This window comes from Castor canadensis, chromosome 16 (assembly GCF_047511655.1).
Source record: "Castor canadensis chromosome 16, mCasCan1.hap1v2, whole genome shotgun sequence".
NCBI lineage: Eukaryota > Metazoa > Chordata > Mammalia > Rodentia > Castoridae > Castor > Castor canadensis.
This window is the reverse complement of record NC_133401.1, coordinates 30,514,896-30,538,078: the sequence shown is the minus strand read 5'-3', so window position 1 is coordinate 30,538,078 and position 23,183 is coordinate 30,514,896. Positions and strand designations below refer to the sequence as shown.

General features: G+C 40.8%; 1 protein-coding gene across 8 annotated transcripts; it reads right to left on the bottom strand.

Annotated features, from left to right (window-relative positions):
- Window positions 1-941: 941 nt before the first annotated feature.
- Znf549 (zinc finger protein 549) lies at window positions 942-22,279 on the bottom strand. Of its 8 annotated transcripts, none has more exons than XR_012442805.1 (5): window positions 16,260-16,481; window positions 11,549-11,587; window positions 9,187-9,313; window positions 3,594-7,054; window positions 942-1,308 (listed from the first exon to the last, which is right to left on the bottom strand). XR_012442805.1 is itself a non-coding variant. In XM_074058509.1 (4 exons), the coding sequence occupies exons 2-4, from the start codon at window positions 11,579-11,581 to the stop codon at window positions 5,343-5,345; spliced, it is 1,872 nt and encodes a 623-aa protein (XP_073914610.1). In that variant the 5' UTR covers window positions 11,582-11,587; window positions 22,050-22,279; the 3' UTR covers window positions 942-5,342. The 8 variants fall into 8 exon arrangements, 6 of the variants coding, with proteins under 6 accessions (XP_073914610.1, XP_073914613.1, XP_073914611.1 ...); XR_012442806.1 differs by having other exon boundaries at window positions 942-3,737; window positions 4,022-7,054; XM_074058509.1 differs by lacking the exon at window positions 16,260-16,481 and adding an exon at window positions 22,050-22,279 and having other exon boundaries at window positions 942-7,054.
- Between the last annotated feature and the right edge of the window lie 904 nt (window positions 22,280-23,183).

Here is a 23,183-nt window from a genome sequence, read left to right as displayed (position 1 = left end):
AAAATACCAAAAAAAATTAAAAGAGGGTTCTAGCCTTTCAACTCTGATAGGTTTATTTGTCAAGATATTATCAGTCACAATTCTCTGATGCAAATTTTATATGTTCCTTTCTTACTACAAAGCATAACTAATCAAATATGTTGGCAAAATCAGAGCTCACTTAAAATAGCCCAAAAATTAGAATGTATTTTATTCCTTTTTTGAGTAAAGATGTACAGGCTGATATCATGCTTTCCTTTAAAACTCACTCTATTCCATATAACTTGAAGTATATTAGTGTATTTGAAGTCAGGTATTGTTACTTATGCTCAGGATTGCTTTGAGTATTCTGAATCTTTTGTGCTTCCATATGACTTCTGGGATTTTTTTTCCTATTTTGGGGAAAAGGTCATTGGAGTTTTCATGGCTGTTGCATTGATTCTATAGATCACTTTCAGTAACACAGACATTCTTGCAATTTTAATAATAGCTATCCATGAACACTGGAGGTCTTTTCATCTTCTATTGTGTTCTTCAATTTCTTTCTTTAGTGTCTTTGAGTTTTCATAGTAAGACTCTTTCACCTCCTTAGGTTTATTCCCTAGGTATGTTTTGAGGCTATTATACTTAAGTATCTTCTGCACTGGTGGCTTAGAGGTCTTGAATTGCCTTGTTTTGTGCTTATCTTGAAAGTTCTGTACTTCAGCGATATTAAAGGATAATTTTTCTGGAGATAGTAATCTTTTTGTTTTTCCTTTATTGCTGTCTGAATGTATTATTTCTTCAACCTTGTCTTCAATTCTGATATTCTTTCTTCATTTTTATGTAGTCTATTGGTGATGGTTTCCACTGTGGTTCTTTATTAGATTTATTAAGCTTTTCATTTCTAACATTTGGTCCAGTTTATTTTTTGGATGGGACTGGGGTTTGAACTCAGGGATTCACACTTGTAAAGCTGGTGCTCTATGATTTGAGCCATACCTCCAATGGTTCAGTTTTTTTTTTCTTTTTTCTTCAATACCCTTGCTGAATTTCTCATCTGTGTTGCTCACTTTCTTATACAGGACTTCATGACTTCCTTAATCCATTCACCTGTTTGACGGTTCTTTGAGGTCCTGATTATTTTTAAAAGTAAACTTTTGAATTTTTTTTTTTTTTTAGAAATTCAACCATTTTAGCATCTTTGGATTTGGTTGAGGAGTTATGAGTGACTGGAGGAGGAGTCATAAGTCTTTCTCATACTTCTTGTGTTTCTAGGTGGTGATATGCTCATCTGCATTTTATGTGGTTGGCTTCTTAGTGAGCAGTCTTCTCTTGAGGGTTCAGTCTCTAATATGACAGAGGAGAAAACAAACCATTTTAACAGCAAAATTTGCATTCACTTAGGACCCTCCTCTCTTTGAGTACTGGGAGCTGCTGCTGGCTTCAGGGAGCTTTGTGGCCTGTGAATTTGGCAGGTGCTCACTTGCTCCAGAGCTCTCCCAGTTTATTCTCCCAGGAGAAGCAAATGGCCAAGACTAGCAGTGTCCTCCAGATGTATCAGTGTGGGGAAGCAAACAGAACACTGAGTTCTGCACTGGATATAGAGAAGCAAGAAAAAGGCATTCTGCTTGCTGGTTTCAGCACTTTCAACACTTAACCACCCTGTGAAAGGGAGGAAGGTGGGAAATTCAAGTGATCCATGGAAATTTGGCACACGATTCTCAGTCCTATCTGGCAGCAACCCACAGAACCAGGCAGCAATTCCTGGAGGCTGAGCAATTCACCAGCTATGGTTCAGAGCTCTTACCACAATGATCTCAGGTGAAAGGGCTCACTCTGTGCCACAGAGAATAGGGACACCAACAACTGCACACTTCACTGCCCGAGCTCCCTGCTCCTTAAACTCCTCAGTGGATTCATGAGACCCTTCCCTTCTCCACAACCACCTTCTGGGGCCATCTCTCACCATGGTAAGCTGTTCCCAGGTTCCAAGCCTTGATTATTCTTTGTTTTCAGGTCCCTAGAGAAGCTTAATTTCAAACAATAGGATCCCTCTTGAGATGCCCCTACCTGTAGCACTCCAAGATATCGGGTATAATAAATTGTCTTTCTATTCCAATGATAGCCTGACAGTCACTACCACACCAAATCCCTACACTTGTTTTAAGGCTTGTGGGAAGTATGTGTTTATCCTATGGCTAGGTCTTCCAACCTGTTATCACCAGGTTTATCTGGCTTCCCCTAGAAGCTGGGGTTGGAGCTGTGGACTATTTCCTACTTTTCCCTGCATTGTCTGTTTCTTTGTGCTTTTTGGCAACCCTGTCATTTTTGTTGTGATTACTGATGCTCTTCCTCTTTCTCTTTGGAATACAGTCTCTCTTTTGTTGTATGTTATATGCAATAACTATATTAAAAAACACCTGGAATTATAGTCAGCAATGGTAAATAAAAAGACACAGAAATGATTGCAATGAAGTTTACATTCACAGACCCCTGGAAACAGGAGACATGGCATGGTTTACCCAAGAGGCAGAAGGGAGAGGAGAGAATGGCCCAGGGCCTTCCTTTATTGGGATTTTTTTTCAAGAAGAAATGGCAAGGCAGGACAAGTGTGCTGAGTGAGTTTATGATTGGAACCTCAGACATTCCAGTCACAGAGGTGGCTCTGGGATAAGGGGTGACCTTGGCCATAGGGTAGCTTAAGGAATGAGAAATATCAGCTTGGTGTGATTTTCATAAGATGTTCAGGATGTGGCCTCTGGATTGATTGGATTGGATGTAAAAGTCATGCTCCCAAGCAAATAGTTTGTTATATCCAGGAATTAGGCAGCCACGGAGGGGTTGTCCCTCCAGGATCAAAGCCCCAAATGCCAGAACATAGAGGTTACAGAAAGTAAGAAAATGCAGTCAACACCATTAAAATTTACAATAGTATCAGATACAGAAAACACCTGGAGATATACAAGATTTGCAAGACATACACAGATAACTAAAACACTGTAGAAAATAACAGATCTCATGTTTAGGGACAGAATACACAATATGTCCTAAATTGATGTAAACATCGATGCTTCTTCTGAAATGTGTACAGTCTATGAAATGTCTCTATGATCACATTTAATTTTTTTTTAAATATGAACACTCATTTGCTGCAGGAACACTGACTTAGAGACTCTTCACTGAGTTGCTTCTGTACCATCACTGAGTTTCAGTTTATTATTTGTGTATATTTCCTTTTGTACTTGCTATTCTGCTACGCCTGTACTTTGTGTTTATGCAGTATGTTCATGTGTTGACTAATGTATTTTTATGGCAAGTCTTGAACTCAAAGTCATGTACTCTGACTTTCTTTTCCAGAGTTGTTTTGGCCATCCAAGGTTCTCTACATTTCCTTATCAATTTTCAATCCAGTTGCCAATTTCTATACAAAGAAAGAAGCTAGCAGAATTTTGTCTGGGATTGCATTGAGACTATACGTTATTTTAGAAGAACAAAATGAGTATTCAAAACCTAAACACAAAATTATCTCTCCTCTTATTTAGGTCTGAGTTTTTAACTGCAGTATTTTAGTTTCTGCAGTATTTAGTTTTCTGTTATATGCCTTAAAATTTCATACTTGTCCAAGAACTTACCACATCTGATGTTACTGCACATTTTAATTATGTTGACTATATTTTCTTATTTCTATATTCTTGATGCTCTGCCCTTTGATGCGTTGATCCTGAAGGGAGAGCCCTCCCAGGGCTGCCTTGTATCGTTATGTTAGGTATACATTTCTTCACCAAAAAAAAAAAGAAAGAAAAAGTAACAAAATACAAACAATTTAAATTTCATCATAATTAAGAACTTTTTCTTTTGAAAGTCAAATGAAATAAAGTGAACAAAAAGACAACAAACTGAAAGAACATATATACATATATTTCTAACATTAGACTTTTACCGAGAGTTGAAGAAATGTCAGTAATGAGATGACAAGTCGTGTGAGTTTTTAAAGACATGCAGCCTTCCCTCTTTTTGGGAGAGCAGACTATTTGGTAACACATAACACAGATGTACTTACAATTATGGAGCCATCTCTTCTTAAGTTAGAAGGCAGCCTTCCAGTGCAGTATTAAGATAGAAAATAATGAAGATAATTCCCATCCCAGACACTTAGAAATCTGTGTGAGTCACAAAAACCACTTGCCTGGGCCACAGTTCTTCTCTCAAATCCTGCTTTCCTGCCTGTGCAGCAATCATCTCAAAATCAGTTCAGAAGAGTGCTAGGAGTTCACAAAGCATTTATATTGCATTTACTGAAAATGAGTAGCCATAGGAAGACCTCACTCCAAAATTTCTATACAACCCCAAACCATGAAGCCACGGTAACATGGACATTTCTGGATATACCTGAAAAAAATGACATATTCTCTTTACTTGAGTACAGTCTTCTCACCTTCCTAATCCTCACAGTGTAGATCCAGATATATTGTCCTTACGGGGCCACAGCAGGGCTTACTCAATTCTGCCCTTTAGTGCATATCCCTACATAGAAGGAGTGCTAAGAAATATGGAGCATCATGGTAACAAAGAAACAATTTTAGTAGGGATCCAAGTGCTGGACTATGCCACGAACGCCTTTCTCAGGGGGACTTCTAGACCTACAAATACATCTGCCATCCACAGCACCTGAGGATCATCCAGATCTGCAGACTTTTCTGGAAGGCCTTGGAAAGCAATGACAATGAAGATAAACAGGACACGGACTATTTCTGATGTTATACTATGTCCTTGTGGGCACCTAACATTGGGGTTCTCACAAAAGCTGTTCACCCTTCACAACAGCAGAACATATTTCTGTTCCAAATCCACTCCACTCTGCACACAACCTCCATGATTAAAGGTGGCTTAGACAATAGGTTTATTAGTGTATACATCAATACATAGACAGGCCATAAGCCTCTTGGGTGATATGTAGCAGGGAAACATCCCACAATGCCAATCACAGAGAAAAACAGTATCCATTATAACAGTAAACTTCTGTAAGCCATCAGAACCCAGATGCACTTTTGGCCAAGGCTGGATCTTATTTATGACCTAAGGAGTTCAACAGGGTGGAAGACAACCCCATAGACTCACATTATTCATGGCTCCCTCTAGGGTTTGATGACTACCAAGGTATGTATACCCTGAGCACATTGGGGTGACTAATGGACACTGTGGAGATATTCTACATGGTAAGTATCTGCTGCAGCTCTGAGCACATTAAAAAGTGCAAATTAGCTTCAGAAAGCTTCTCAAGTACTCAGTCCTTATTATGAATCTTTCAAATATTCATTTTCAGAGGGACAAGGTTCAACTTTTTTATGATGGATCCCTTGGAAAATCTGCACCTGTGAATGCTACAGTCTTCCTCTTGCATGAACCTTCTGATGTCTGATGAGAGAATACCTCCTGTTGAAGGCTTTCTCACATTCACTGCACTCATAGGGCTTTTCACCAGTGTGGATCCTCTGGTGCTCAATGAGTTTGTTTTTGTAGATGAAGGACTTCCCACATTCAGTACAGCTGTAAGGCCTCTCTCCACTGTGAACTTTCTGGTGCTGAATGAGGCTGGTGTGGTGCCTAAAGCATTTCCCACATTCAATGCACTCACAGGGCTTTTCTCCAGTGTGGACACTCTGGTGCTCAAGAAGTCCTTTTCTGTGGTTGAAGGTTTTCCTACATTCACAACACTCATATGTTTGTTCTCTGGCATGGATTCTCTGGTGCTGAAGAAGTTTATTCTCAAGGGAGAAGCCTTTCCCACATTCACTGCATTGGTAAGGCTTTACTCTGGTGTGGATTTTATGGTGCTTAAGAAGTGTTTGTTTACAAATGAAAGCTTTCCCACATTCACTGCACTCATAAGCTCGTTCTGTAGTGTGAATTCTCTTGTGTCGAATGTAATCAGAGGACCGAATGAAGGACTTCCCACATTTGATGCACACATAAGGCTTTTCTCCAGTATGGAATCTCTGATGCTCGAGAAACCTCTTCTTGTGAATAAAAGCTTTCTCACATTCATTGCACTCATAGGGCCTTTCTCCAGTGTGGATTCTCTGGTGATCGGTAAGTGACTGCTTGTAGATGAAGGACTTCCCACATTCACGACACTCATAAGCCTTCTCTCCACTGTGAATTCTTTGGTGGCGGAGGTGGTCAGAGGACTGAATAAAGGATTTTCCACATTCAAGGCACACATGAGGCCTTTCTCTGGTGTGTATTCTCTGTTGGTGCCCAACAAATGTTTGTTTGTGGCGGAAGGACTTCCCACATATATTGCACACATAAGGCTTTTCTCCATTATGGGTTCTCTGGTGCTCAACAAGTGAGTATTTGGAGCTCAAGGATTTCCCGCATTCCATGCAAACATAAGACCTTTCTCCAGTGTGGATTCTCTGCTGGTGACCAACGAGTGTTTGTCTGTGGCAAAATGATTTCCCACATATGTTACACACATAAGGCTTTTCTCCATCGTGGATTCTCTGGTGTTCAATACTTGAGTATTTGGAACTCAATGATTTCCCACACTGACTGCATTCATAAGCTTTTCCTCCATTATGAATTCTCTGATACTGAATGGCTGGATCCTTCTCAATGAAAACTTGCTCACATCTGTTCCATCTGTAATACCTTTGCTGAGTGCATAAGGTCTCTCTGATTTTCAGTGGACATTCTCCACTGAGCGTGGTCTGATTCTGGAGAAGACCTAGACTGGTCTGGAAATCCTTCTCAACTTCTTTGTATTTGAAAAGGCTGCCTGATGCAGGGACTTTGCAGCTATTCAAAAGCAAGGCTCTGTTCTCCTCGCTTTTGACATGTTTCTCTCCACTGTGCTGCTTCTGGCTCTGGTGTAGGTTTGAGCTGAATGAGAATTGTTTCCCATACACCACACATGGGTGTGATTTCTGCCCAGGAAGTACTCCCTGGTGTTCAGCAACCAGGACACACATCTCAAAGGGATGACCATTTGGGATAGACATACTTGGGGTTGAAGTCCTGACCTGTAGCAATCCTGTGGAAACAGTCTGTCCAGGACAGGCTATCTCATTCTGTCCTCCACGCCAAAAACCTGAAAGCATAAGAATGTGGGTGAAGGGTATGCAGAATCTGGCGGGGAAGGGTGATCCCATTAAAAATGCTTCTGTGACACAGCAGAGAAGAGTCTGTGGATTTGTTTTTAGGACAAGGGAGCCAGGTCAGGTCAAAGACCAGATTGTTTAGTAGTGGGCCTCCAGGGGGGAGGGCCCATAACTTATTAAAAAAAAAAAAAGAACAAAAATACAAAAATGGCTCAAAGACCTTAATGAAAGAACTGAAACGTTGAGACTACTAGAGGAAAACATAAAGGAAACATCTCAAGATATAGGCACAGGTAATTACTTTTTGAATAGGACTCCAATAGCTCAGAAAATAAGAATAAGAATTGATAAATGGGATTGCACCATATTAAAAAGCTTCTGCACAACAAAAGAAACAACAGAGTTAAGAGAGCCTACATAATGGGAGAAAATTTTGCCAGATATTCATATGACAGCAAAAAAAAGAAAATAATCCAATCAATAAATGGGCAATGGAACTGAGTAGATACTTGCAAATAAAGACTTACAAATGGCCAATAAACTCATCCTTAGCCATCAGGGAAATGTAAATCAAAAATAAATTGAAATCCATCTCACCCCAGTCAGAATGGCTATCATCAAGAAAAGAAATAACAAAAAAGGCTGGCCAGGATGTAGGGAAAAGGAATCCTTTTATACTATTTGTGGGAATGTAAATTAGTGCAGCTACTATGGAAATCAGTACAGAGGCTCCTCAAAAAATTAAAAGTAGAACTTTCATGTGCTCTAGCCATACCACTTTTGGGAATACACACAAAAGAATCAAAGTCAGTTTACTATAGAGATACCCATATACCTATGTTTATAGTGGTACTGCTCATAATAGCCAAATTATGGAATCAGCCTAGGTGTCTATCAACAGATGAATGGGCAAAGAAAATGTGGCATATATACACAATGGAGTGTTATTCAGCCATTAAGAAGAATGAAGTTATGTCATTTTCTGGAAAATGGAGAGGACTAGAAAACAATGTCAAGTGAAATAAGCAAGTACACAAAGACAAATATATCATGCTTTCCTTCATGTGTAGAAGCTAGGGAGAAACAAAACAAAACAACAAAACAAGGTAATGAAAGTAAAAGGGGAACTCTGGGGAGGGGGGATGTACATTAGAAAGATAAAGAATACTAGAAGGTGTGGCCAAAGTACACCTGCACCTATGCACAATTGCACCAATAATAACAATAAACAGGAAATGGTGTCAACTGTCGTTAGTAGGACATTGTCTGTTGGAGACAGGTAAGGACTACACAAAATGTGTTCCACCTGCAGGAAAATGCAGCTGCCTCAAGGTTGCTGGTGTTCAAGGATGACTTAAATACATAAGCACATCTCACAACACATTATGGTTAGTATTGGAGAAACTGCAGAGGGAGAGGAGCTAGAGAGAAGTGGGAAATAGCCAGAGATCAGAAGTCAGCAGAAAAGACACATGGGCAAAGTGTGAAGTAGGTGGAGGCATGACAGAAATATGATATGGTCATGAGCCTTGGCTCTGAAAAAGTGGGGAGCACAAGAACTCTGCTCAACCCTAAACTCATGCCCTGCCACTGTAACTACTCATAGGTTCAGGACCCAATAAACCCCTCTAGCTATGGCTGGAGACTATCTGGGACCTGAAAAGTAGAAAGTTCTAAGGGGAAGACAGGAGTTGAGTGAATGACACTGGCCCAGAGTGTACCAACCTTGAAGGAGGACCTTCCTATCATAGTCCAGTGGTCATGAAAATAATGATGCTGTGTCTATAATTTCTGAGATGGGAAGGCCCCAAGAAATGTCCACTAAAGGCACAGGTAGAACCTGACACCATTAGATTTGCCACAGAGCTAAACACTCACCTGGGCAAGGTGGCATCGTTTGAACAGGCTACAAAACTATGAACCAACACCCTTAACTGAAAGGCTTAAAAACAACAGATGTTGGGTTGCAGAACGCCCAGGCCTGACAAACAGAGTACCCACGTTAGGACTCCAGGGAAGGAAGCAGGGACCAGGTTCTATACTGGGGAGGACAGGATGGTTCCTGGAGAAAAGGGGCACACAGAGCCCAGCAGAATTGATCGTGTGGTTGTGAGGTACTTACCCACTGTGGCCATGAGTGCAAAGTTCTCCAGCATCACAGCATGGTACAGGCTCCTCTGAGCTGCATCAAGGAGACTCCACTCCTCCTGGGAGAAGCATATGGTAACATCCTCAAAGGTCACATGGCCCTGTCATAATGAGACAGGTGAGTTCATGAGCAGCTTCAACCCCAGGACCCCCCTAGGACATGACTCTCCTCCCCAGCTCTCCAATGCAGAGAAGACAAAGGCTCTAGTGCCACTGCTCTCCACTACTCCTCATGCCCCACGGATCACTGTCTCCAGCCACTATGACCAGCCAGTGAGCACCCTCATGGCTTAAGCACTGAGCACCAGAACCCTGACAATGTCCATTCACACTCACTCCCCACTGGTACATCCCTCTAGGGCTGGAAGCACCCTAACATCTCCAGATCATGACTGCTACACCCCTAATACCAGATACCTCACTGGCTTCTCCCACATGCCTTGCTGTTCCTGTGCTTGCCAAATGCAACCAGGTCCCAGCACTACTCTAGCCTTCTGCTGAGGCTGGGCTAGTAGCAGCTCCAGCACTTGGGAAGACCTGCCAACCTCACCTGGCTCCTTTTCCCAGCCTTAGCCACCCAAAACCTGTGTGGGACTCAGACAGCCTAAGCCTTCTTCCTTGTCCATGCTGCCTGTGCTGTCCTACAGGTAACAGCTTCCAAAGCCCCCAAATGCCTCCTCCACAGGCAAACAACTCTCCAAGCTGACTTCATCTGTACCTAACCTACCCTATATCATGTCAGAAATTCCTCAGGCTCCACCAAGAGTTCTCATCAATGAGTGGGTCTGACCTCAGTGTTGCTTAAGTGTCATTATTTAGATGGATAAAACCACATGCTTGTGAGGAAGTGAACAGAAACACTCTGTAGAAGAGAATGCAAACTGGTAGCTCCATTGTGGAAGACAGTTGACAGTTTCTTATAAAGCTAAATGTTTCTACTTATAATCCAGTAATGAAGCCCCTTGTTAATACCCAAAAGAGTTAGAAACTTATGTCCATACAAAACCCTGACCAGGATGATTATAGCAGCTACATTTATAACTGTCAAAACTTGTAAACAACTAACAAGTCCTTCAGTAGGTGAATGGACAAACAACAGCACATCTACACAGTGGAATATTGCTCAGCCCTAAAAAGAAATGAGCTATCAAGCTACAAAGATGTGGAGGAAACTTGAATGCATATCACTAAGTGCAAGAAGTAATCTGAAAGGCTACACGTTGCACGATTCTTACTATATGACATTTTGGAAAGGGCAAAATTAAGGAGACACTAAAAAGATCAGTGGTCTACAGCGGGTGGTAGAAGAGGTGGGAAGGATGAATCTGGGCAGTACAGAGGATTTTTAAAGAAGTGGCAAGAGTGTGTGGTGATATGATGATGACTACATGTCACTATACATTTTCAATCCATGCAATGTGTAACATCCAGGATAAACACTGAGGTGAACTATGAACTTGGGGCAGTTACTATGTATAAATGTAGGTTTAGTCATAATAAATGCACCATTCTGAGGAACACTGCCAGTGGGGAGAACGTGTGTGTGTAGTGGGAATGCTTAGGAAACCAGTTCTTTCCTTTCAACTTTATTATGAACTTAAGAGACATCTTGAATAAAAAAAAGTAAAGTAAAAAAAGACATCTCACTTCTCATAGTATTTCTGTTAAATACTCAGTAAACAGTGGTTCCACATTTCTACCTGTTAGAGCCAAAAATCTCTACTGACATCTCCGACCTCTTTTATCATCCACAGCAGAATATCAGCTCTAGTGACAAAACAAATTAAAAACCAAGCTCCTCTCCCAACTTCAGAGTTGCAGCTGTCACCAGCTCTTGTCAGTGCTCACCAGGATTGTTACAGAAGCCTCCATACTCACTCCCCACTCTGCTGACAATCAAGCTTATTTAGACCTGAATCCTGTATCAACTACTTCCAAACACTCATGTCTTCCATCACCCTCGGCAGAGGACTTTGCTCCTTAAACTGCCACTCCAGGACTGACTCCTGTCACTCCTTCTCTGTTCCCAGAAGACAAAATGGAGGCATGCAGTTTCTTAACACACCCACATCATTCTCAACAGCAAATATTTAGACAGGTTATTTCTAGGTTATTCCTTTACCTAGGAATAACCTGGATAACCTCATCCTGTGGGCTGAAGACATAGGAACACCTCCTTGTAACTTCTGACCTTGATTAAAAATTGGGAGGCTGCAATGACAGAGCTCCAGGACTAAAGACGCACAGTCCTAGGACACCATTATCATCTGTCTGTGTACTAGAACTATGGCAGTCAAGGACCGGGGCCAGTGCAGGCCAAGGACCCCTTTACTTACCTGCAATGGTTCCATAAACTCTTCCGCTGCCATGGAAATCTGTGGGAAGAGGGAGGGTATGAGATAATGGTGATCATGTGGCATTTACAAAGGCTAAACTCCCACAAACACACACACCTGCCCTGCTCAGGAGAAGAGCCATCTCAGACTGACATACAACCTCGGACCCCAGTCATCAGTGCTAGCTCTTGCCAACTGGACAGCTGGACAAAGACCTAACCACTTTGAGGTTCACTGTCATCAGGGAAATGAAAATCAAAACCAGAAACTTCTACACACTTATTTTTATGATCAAAATCCCTAACACCGGTGATGCCACATTGGCGAAGATAAGCAGCAACAGGAACTCTCTACTGGTGAGAAAGAAAAACAGTAGCAGCACTGTGGGTGACACTTTGGTAGTTTCTTACCATGCTAAAGACTTTTAGCAAATATTCCAATAATCGAGCTACAAAGAAATTGAAAACTTACGTTAATGTAAAACCGTTCCATTTCCATAAAGTGGAAATGGTGGGAACTGCTTGGAGCTGCTGCAGGCATCAGGCTCATTAGTGTGTGTCCAGTGCTGATATTGAGCTGTTACTGACCACAAAGTTAACAATTCTATAAGTGAGTTTTGAAAATGTGGTTGTTTCTTATCTGCCACTTAAGATTTCATGTGGGAGAGATTCCAAGATGGCAGCTAGAGGGAGGAAGCAGAAAGCATGCCTCATAAAGTAAAATCTTGGAGAGACACTAGAGATACACCTTACAGGAAAACCAATGAGAAGAGGCAAAACTTTGAGACCTCCACACCTCCAGCCTGCGCATAGCATCTCCACTTCATGTTAAACGGAGAAACCAGGAGGGCTACCATGCCAAACGGCAGCACCCAGATGGCTTGGGAAGACGCGGACCACAAGGTGAGCTAAGCGGCACTCGGTACTCCCACAGACAATCCTGGGCCAGATCAGCATAGCCCCCTGGACAGACCGACCCCCTACCCAGGGAGAAAAAAAGAAAAAAAACTGAATAATAAGCAATTATTGCTTATTATTATTATTATTGCTACAAAAAAGACATGTAGCAAAGAGGGTGCAGCGCCCTGAGCTCCGAAGCGGGGGGGAAGGGAAATCCCTCACAAGCTGGAGGGAAGGAGCAGTGGCACACACCCAGCAATCAGGAGTGGGAAAGCTTGTAAAAGTGGCAGTGGGAGGAAAACTCCACAAGAGAGGGGGGAAGACCCACTTCCCACCTGAGCTGTAAATAAACAAGCAGGCCTGAGAAAGCTGGTGCAGTGTCACCTTCCCCAGTGGGCTTGGAAAGGGGAAAGCTTGTAGCAGTGGCAGTCACAACCAGGAGAACTCTAAGTAAAAAAAGCTGAGGGGCTAGGTGACTGTTAAGCTCACTTCTGAGATCTGCATAAATAAAGCCTCCAGCAACAGCAGGCTGACAGCAGCAGGCAGATGAGCCACAGCCTCAGACAGTCATTCACAGAACTGTCTACAGACTCTTTTTTTTTCTCCCTACCTTTGATGAGACAACAACTGAACTACACCTGCGTGCTGAAAAACTTACTGAAACTGTATTGCACTTGAACTTGGGACACTTTGTGGGTTTTTTTGTTTTGTTTTGTGTTGTTTTGTTTTTAGTTTTTTTCCCCTTCTATGACACAATGAAAAAACTACATCTGAGACACCATCTCCACGATTGGAGGCTGAGGAACTAACACCAAAATTATTAAGACTGAAACTTTATTGCATTTAAACTTGGAGATCTTTTTTTCATTTACTTTTTTTACTTTATTTTTTCAAACCTGTCTCTGTCTCTCTAATGCCTGTGCAGCTTACTGTCGATTAATACACTATCTCTCCCTGTTCATATATTTGAAACTTTTTTGTTTGTTTCTTTTTTTTGTTTTTTCCTACTTGTTTATTTTTCCCTTTTTCTTTAACTTCTTTGCTTTCCATCTCCTCTCACCCTTCCATTCTAAATATCATCATTGTTATTATTACAAGCTAGAAAATACTTAATTGCACACAGTACAGGGACAATAACAACACCAAAGGCAATGATGGGAAGACAGAAAAAACAGGGAAACCAGTTTACCCACAGAAAAAATTAGTACAGGAACCAGAGGGAAATGGAGAAAACAGATACTCAGATCCAGACTCCAATAAAATGAAGATAAACTATGGCAAGGAACCCAATGAAGCCCACAAGAACAATCTAAAAGAAGAAATACTACAGGTAATCAATGAGAATTTTATAGAGATGATAATGGATATGGTCAACCAAAATGTACAGGAGACACTCAAGAAATTCCAAGACAACAAAAATAGAGTATTTGAAAAAGCACAAAAAGAAATAAAAGAAACCACAGAAGCACTGTATAAACACCAAAGTGAAATAAAGAACATGATTAATAAAGAGATAAGTGAACTCAGGACAAAAATAGACAACATTAAAGAGGAAGTGACTCCGGATATGGAAAACCTCAGAAAAAGAATGAAACAAAATTGCAAAACAAAATGGAAGGCCAATCCAGCAGAATAGGACAAACAGAAGACAGAATCTCAGAACTCAAAGATGAAAAGGTAATTAAAGGAAAAACTGAAGAACTATTAGTTAAACAACTCAAGACCTGTGAAAAGAAAATGCAAGAACTCACTGACTCCATCAAAAGACCAAACCTGAGAATCATGGGCACTAAAGAAGAAGAGATGCACACCAACAACAGGTGTTGGTGAGGATGCGGGGAAAAAGGAACCCTCTTACACTATAGGTGGGAATGTAGACTAGTACAACCACTCTGGAAAAAAATTTGGAGGCTACTTAAAAAGCTGGACATCGATCTACCATTTGATCCAGCAATACCACTCTTGGGGATATACCCAAAAGACTGTTACTCCAGAGGCACCTGCACACCCATGTTTATTGCGGCACTATTCACAATAGCCAAGTTATGGAAACAGCCAAGATGTCCCACCACTGACGAATGGATTAAGAAAATGTGGTATCTATACACAATGGAATTTTATGCAGCCATGAAGAAGAATGAAATGTTATCATTTGCTGGTAAATGGATGGAATTGGAGAACATCATTCTGAGTGAGGTTAGCCTGGCTCAAAAAACCAAAAATCATATGTTCTCCCTCATATGTGGACATTAGATCAAGGGCAAACACAACAAGGGGATTGGACTATGAGCACATGATAAAAGCGAGAGCACACAAGGAAGGGGTGAGGATAGGTAAGACACCTAAAAAACTAGCTAGCATTTGTTGCCCTTAACGCAGAGAAACTAAAGCAGATACCTTAAAGCAACTGAGGCCAATAGGAAAAGGGGAACAGGTACTAGAGAAAAGGTTAGATCAAAAAGAATTAACCTAGAAGGTAACACCCACGCACAGGAAATCAATGTGAGTCAATGCCCTGTATAGCTATCCTTATCTCAACCAGCAAAAACCCTTGTTCCTTCCTATTATTGCTTATACTCTCTCTACAACAAAATTAGAAATGAGGGCAAAATAGTTTCTGCTGGGTATTGGGGGGGGAGAGGGAGGGGGCAGAGTGGGTGGTAAGGGAGGGGGTGGGGGCAGGGGGGAGAAATGAACCAAGCCTTGTATGCACATATGAATAATAAAAGAAAAATAAAAAAAATAAATAAATAAAATAAAATTCAAATGCTCAAAAAAAAAAAGAAGAAGAGGTGCAAGCAAAGGGAATGCGTAATATATTCAACAAAATAATAACAAAAAATTTCCCAAATCTAGAGAAATCTATTCCCATACAGATGCAAGAGGCCTCCAGAACACCAAACAGACCAGATCAAAATAGAACTACCCCATGGCATATCATCATTAAAACAACAAGTACAGAAACTAGAGAAAGAATATTGAAGGCTGTAAGAGAGGAAAAACAAATTAACATACAAAGGTAAACCCAGGATACTCTACCCAGCAAAACTATCATTCAAAATAGATGGAGCAATAAAAGTCTTCCATGATAAGCAGAAACTAAAACAAGATGTGACCACAAAGCCACCACTACAAAAGATTCTTCAAGGGATTCTGTGCACAGAAAGTGAAACCCAACATAACCATGAAAGGGCAGGCAGCACCAAACTACAGGAAAAGAAAAAGCAAGAAAATAGTAACCTCAACTTAGGTACACACAATCAAACCTTCAAACAACTAAGACAACTAAATGACAGGAATCACCACATACCTATCAGTACTAACACTTAACATTAATGGACTTAATTCCCCCATCAAAAGGCACCATTTGACGAAATGGATTAAAAAGGAAGATCCAACAATTTATTGCTTACAGGAGAACCATCTCACCAACAGAAATAAGCATAAGCTTAGGATGAAATGTTGGAAGAAGATTTACCAAGCCAATGGCCCCCGAAAACAGGCAGGAGTAGCAATACTTATCTCTGACAAAGTAGACTTCAAACCTACATTGATCAAATGAGATAAAAGGGGAAATAATAAAAGGAGAAATAGACCAAAAGGAAATAACAATTATCAACCTATATACACCCAATGTCAACGCACCCAATTTCATCAAACATACCCTGAAGAACCTAAAAGCATATATTAACTCTAACACAGTGGTCGTGGGAACTTTAACACCCCATTATCATCAATAGATAGGTCATCCAAACAAAAAATCGATATTGAAATCCTAGATCTAAAATATACAATAGATCAAATGGACCTACTTGATGTCTACAGAACATTCCATCCAACTTCTACACAATACACATTCTTCTCAGCAGCACACGGAATCTTCTCCAAAATAGATCATAACCTAGGGCACAAAGCAAGCCTCAGCAAATATAAGAAAACAGAAACTATACCATGCATTCTATCTGATCACAGTGCAATAAAACTAGAACTTAACAACAAAAGTAAAGACAAAAAACATGCAAACAGCTGGAAACTGAAAAACTCATTGCTTAATGAACAATGGGTCACTGATGAAATAAAAGATGAAATTAAAAAGTTCCTGGAAGTCAATGAAAAAGAAAACACAACCTACCAGAACCTATGGGACACAGCAAAAGGCAGTCCTGAGACGAAAGTTTATAGCCATGAGTGCATATATTAAAAAGACTGAAAGATCCCAAATCAATGACCTAATGATACATCTCAAACTCCTAGAAAAACAAGAATAAGCAAATCCCAAAACAAACAGAAGGAGAGAAATACTAAAAATAAGAGCTGAAATCAATGAAATAGAAACCAAAAAAAATACAAAGAATTAATGAAATGAAAAGTTGGTCCTTTGAAAAAATAAACAAGATCAACAGACCTCATGTAAACCTGACTAAAGTGAGGTTAGAAAAAACCCAAATTAGTAGAATCAGGAATGCAAAAGGGGAGATAACAACAAGCACCATCAAAGTCCAGGAAATCATCAGAGACTACTTCAAGAACCTATATTCAAATAAATTTGAAAATCTTAAAGAAATGGACAGATTTCTAGAGACATACAATCATCCAAAACTGAACCAAAAAGAAATTAATCACCTGAATAGATCTATAACACAAAATGAAATTGAAGCAGCAATCAAGAGTCTCCCCAAAAAGAAAAGTCCAGGACCTGATGGATTCTCTGCGGAATTCTAAAAACCTTTAAAGAAGAGCTGATACCAACTCTCCTTAAACTGTTCCATGAAATAGAAAGGGAAGGAAAACTGCCTAACACATTTTATGAAGCCAGTATTACACTTATCCCAAAACCAGGCAAAGACACCTCCAAAAAGGAGAACTATAGGCCAATCTCCTTAATGAACATTGATGCAAAAGTCCTCAACAAAATAATGGCAAACCGAATTCAACAACATATCAAAAAGATTAATCACCACGACCAAGTAAGCTTCATCCCAGGAATGCAGGGGTGGTTCAACATATGAAAATCAATAAACGTAATAAACCACATTAACAGAAGCAAAGACAAAAACCACTTGATCATCTCAATAGATGCAGAAAAAGCCTTTGATAAGATCCAACACCATTTCATGATAAAAGCTCTGAGAATACTAGGAATAGAAGGGAAGTACCTCAACATTATAAAAGCTATATATGACAAGCCGACAGCCAGCACTATACTTAATGGAGAAAAACTGAAACCATTCCCTCTAAAATCAGGAATGAGACAAGGAAGCCCACTATCTCTACTCCTATTCAACATAGTACTGGAATTCCTAGCCAGAGCATTTAGACAAGGAGAAGGAATAAAAGGAATACAAATAGGTAAAGAAACTGTCAAAATATCCCTATTTGCAGATGACATGATCCTATACCTTAAAGACCCAAAAAACTCTACTCAAAAGCTCCTAGACACCATTGATAGCAATAGCAAGGTAGCAGTATATAAAATCAACATAGAAAAATCATTAACATTTCTATACACTAATAAACACAAACTGAGAAAGAATATATGAAAACAATTCCATTTACAATAGCCTCAAAAACAGTCAAATACCTAGGTGCAAACCTAACAAAGGATGTGAATGACCTGTACAAGGAAAACTATAAACTTCTGAAGAAAGAGATTGAGGAAGACTATAGAAAATGGAGCGATCTCCCATGCTCTTGGATTGGTAGAATCAACATAGTAAAAATGTCTATACTCCCAAAAGTAATCTACATGTTTAATGCAATTCTCATCAAAATTCCAATGACATTCATTAAAGAGATTGAGAAATCTACCATTAAATTTATATGGAAGCACAAGAGGCCATGAAAAGCCAAGGCAATACTCAATCAAAAGAACAATGCTGGAGGTATCACGATACCCGACTTCAAACTATATTACAAAGCAATAACAATAAAAACAGCATGGTACTGGCACAAAAACAGACATGAAGACCAGTGAAACAGAATAGAGGACCCAGATATGAAGCCACACAACTATAACCAATTTGTCTTTGAGAAAGGCGTTAAAAATATACGAGGGAGAAAAGACAGCCTCTTCAACAAAAACTGCTGGGAAAACTGGTTAGCAGTCTGCAAAAAACTGAAACTAGATCCATGTATATCACCCTATACCAATATGAACTCAAAATAGATCAAGGATCTTAATATCAGACCACAAACTCTAAAGTTGGTATAGGAAAGAGTAGGAAATACTCTGGAATTAAAAAGTATAGGTAAGAACTTTCTCAATGGAACCCCAGCAGCACAGCAACTAAGAGATAGCATAGATAAATGGGACTTCATAAAACTAAAAAGCTTCTGCTCAACAAAAGAAATGGTCTCTAAACTGAAGAGAACACCCACAGAGTGGGAGAAAATATTTGTCAGCTACACATCAGACAAAGGACTGATAACCAGAATATATAGGGAACTTAAAAAAGTAAATTCTCCCAAAACTAATGAACCAATAAAGAAATGGGCAAGTGGACTAAACAGAACTTTCTCAAAAGAAGAAATTCAGATGGCCAAAAAACACATGAAAAAATGCTCACCATCTCTAGCAATAAAGGAAATGCAAATTAAAACCACACTAAGATTCCACCTCACCCCTGTTAGAATAGCCATCATTAGCAACACCAGGAACAACAGGTGTTGGGGAGGATATGGGGAAAAAGGAACCCTATTACACTGCTGGTGGGAATGGAAAAAAATTTAGAGGCTACTTAAAAAGCTAAACATTGATCTACCATATGATCCAGCAATACCACTCTTGGGGATATACCCAAAAGACTGTGACACAGGTTACTCCAGAGGCACCTGCACACCCATGTTTATTGCAGCACTATTCACAATAGCCAAGTTATGGAAACAGCCAAGATGCCCCACCTCTGATGAATGGATCAAGAAAATGTGGTATTTATACACAATGGAATTTTATGCAGCCATGAAGAAGAATGAAATGTTATCATTCGCTGGTAAAAGGATAGAATAGGAGAACATCATTCTGAGTGAGGTTAGCCTGGCCCAAAAGACCAAAAATCGTATGTTCTCCCTCATATGCAGACATTAGATCAAGGGCAAACACAACAAGGGGATTGGACATTGATCACATGATAAAGTGAGAGCACACAAGGGAGGTATGAGGATAGGTAAGACACCTAAAAAAACTAGATATTTGTTGCCCTCAACGCAGAGAAACTAAAGCAGATACCTTAAAGCAACTGAGGCCAACTGGAGAAGGGGACCAGGAACTACAGAAAAGGTTAGATAAAGAAGAATTAACCTAGAAGGTAACACACATGCATAGGAAATCAATGCGAGTCAACTCCCTGTATAGCTATCCTTATCTCAACTACCAAAAACCCTTGGTCCTTCCTATTATTGCTTATACTCTCTCTTCAACAAAATTTAGATAAGGGCAAAATAGGTTCTGCTGGGTAGCGATGGGGTGGGTAGGAGAGGGAGGAATGAGGGGTAAGGGAGTGGGTTGGGGAAGGGGGGAAAAATGACCCAAATATTGTATGCACATATGAATAAAAAATATATATATCTCCTTTCTCAGGGGGAGGCAGAGTGACAGAAAGATGGAGAGAATCCGGTCTGGCCCAGGAAATGTAACAACCTGCCCTGGTGACTACTGCTTCCTGTTCTCCTGATCCCCCACCCCCGGCCCCTTTATAAATTGCTCTATAAATTGCATCCTCCTCTGTAGAACTTTCTATAAACCAAGATCATAGAGTTGGCCAAAAAAAAAAAAGATTTCATGTGAACGCAATATTTTATCAAATAGGGGTTTCTGTTATTCTTTGATACCAAATATGTGGTACCTTTCCAATACCAGTTCACTGATTCCAAGTGGGTCCCTACAATTCAATTCTGAAAGCACCTGTATTCAGCATCTGCAATCACAGTTAAGAACCTGGCTGTATAAAACTGCCATTGCTTTCGATCCCAGTTGCAATCCAACATACAGGCCGCCTGTAATTCTACCCAACTTGGATATAAATCTGGGGGTTGCACGACCCCTCTCTTTAGGTTTGACCATTTGCAGGGGCCACTAACAAACTCAGGAGAACGCTGTATTTACTGGAGTATTATTAAGCATGCAACTTGGAAACAGATAAATGTTAAGAGGTGCATATAGCAAGACATTGGGGAAAAGGTATTTCAGGATGCTTCCATGCCCTCCTGTACGTGTGACCGTCCCCTGACAACTTGGAAGCTTTCTGAATATCAGTGTTCAAGATTTTATGTAATCTAATTTCAGGTGCCTCTCTCCTCCATGGAAGCATGAGGTGAGGCTGAAAGTTCAAATCCTATAGTCACTTGGTCTGTCTGGGGACCACTGTGAGGCTGTCTAGGAACTCCACCATGAGGCTTATTAAGACAAAATATCTCATAAAACTCAGGCATAATCAAAAGAGGCTTGTAATGAATAAGGAATGACACTTCACTGGGAAATGACAAGGGTTCTAGCAGGCCTTTCCTAGTGATGCAAGACAAAAACCAAATAGTTGTTTTCATTAGTTCTCAGAAGCACACTGTCAGTTCAATACATTCTGACTGCTTAACCTTGCATTTTTTGTAGGGGAAGTAGAGGCATTTGTGCTCTTTCTGGGTCTGGACTGCTCCACTAGCCAGGCTAACCTTTCTTTGGGTCCACAGGAGTGACAATCTGTTGAGTCTCCAGAATGGTGAATCCACACACCCTTCCTAAACTCAACCTAGGCAGAGCTCCTTACTCCTTTTACCCTCTGCGTGATCCTGGATCCTTCCATCTGCGGGCAGCCTGGCAAGGCCCATAACCCTTCCCCACCTTCCAGCCTCTGCTCTGTCTTCCTTCATCTCAGAGCCCATCTCAACGTAAAACCTTAAGATTTTCCCCTTCAGCTTTGAGCCACAGATTTGACCTGAGTGTAGGCCCCAGCCTGCTGACACTTGGACATCCCAGCGTCGTCCCGTCACCTGAATACCCTACCTAGGATTCAAGCTGCACATATAAGTACACTCTGAGACATTTCAGATACACCATGTCCAAAATCCAACTCCTAATTTCTCCCTAAAACCTGCTCCTCCACCATATTCTCTTCTTAGGTACTTTGATACTCAGGTAAAAGAAAAACGTGGGACTGTCCTTCGCTATTTTGACTTACAGACGCAGAAAATCCTGGCTTTACCTTCAAGATCTACCAAGATTCTTATGGCTTTTGTTCCTTCTACCTCCGGTCTGGTCCAGAATCCACCATCATTCTCTTGCAGTAAACTCCTCGCAGCCCACCTCCATCCATCGCATCACTCCTATAGCAGTCTAATGTCCCACCGAGCAGCCTCACTCAGATGGCAGTCTATGACTCCCAGAAGACTCAGACTGAAGGCCCAGGGGCTCGAGCAGCCATCGCAGGGTGACTTCTCCCTCTGCTCGGTGCAGACAGAAGCAGGACCTGGTCTCCTGGCCTGTCCCACCTCCGAGCCTCCGCAGCCCAGACTGCCTGTCACAGCCAGGTTCTGGAGACCCTCGGGGACCAGAGCCAGCGACCCTCATCCGGGGCTTCAGCATTCGGGCGGGGTCCCAGGGTCGAGGCACTCACCTGGGGTGGGCTTAGCAACACCGCAGACGTTAGGGGCGCCCGTTGGTGGGACGGTGTAACAGCGCGGAAGACCACCGGACGACGCCCAGCTGAGGCTCCCAGTGGGACAACGCCTCCTCCAGCCCTTACAACTCCGGACACCGAAGCGGGGAGACGTAGATCAGAAATTCAGTCAATTACGCAGTCTAACGCGTCCAAAACAACCAGGTACAGGAGATGCCGGAAGTCCCGCCTCAATGTCTACGCAATTGTGGAAGTCAATCCTTACAGAATTCTCATTGGTCTAAATGGCGGACGCTCGGCGCAGAGCGTTCTGGGTAATGCAATTCATCTTCCTCTATGGGCTGCTATGCGTTCAGACCTTCCCGGCTTTCTGGGATCAGCCGATGGGAGCGGCAAATTGAAGAATACCATTTGACCATAGTTACTCTATGTAAAAGCTGACGCCGAATGCAAATAATACATTCAAAACATTTTAAGTTGAAAATGGACACTATCCTTACTTTTTTTCTTGTTTTTTGTTTATGGCGACTACCAAGAAGAAATCTTGGAGTCAATTCTCGAATAACAGACTCTAAGTAAGATTGTGAATAAAAATGAGTGAAACGCAGGAAGAAAAATCTGCTTCGCTCTTAAACAAAAAATAGATATTAGATATTAAGAATCTTTTGTTGAAAATTGTAAGATAAGATGCCTCACAGATTGCACTAAAATATTTGTTTGGGAGGAGAGGTGAGTGCTTACAATAATAAAGATTGATATAGTGGCACAAAATTTAAGTTAAATGATAGCAGAATAAACTATAAAACTTATAAAGTTGCACGGGTATGTTTAGATTCTTCATTTATGGGAATTACATTGCTACAGAACAATGGAAATGGCCACTTTGGAAAAAAAAAAGTATTGTGGGTCAATAGATATACGGTTAGTAAAATTTTGATTTTTATCTCTGCTTTTAATCACTCAGAAAAATTAATTTCAGATTGATAAAGCTTAAATGGGAAGAAAAAAATTCACCTTAAAAGGTCCTGGATACAACGTGTTTGTGACAAGGTAGAGCAGAATTTCTCAAACCAAACATACAAAATATCACAATATGTACACCAAGATAACATCAAAATAGTGGACTTTTAT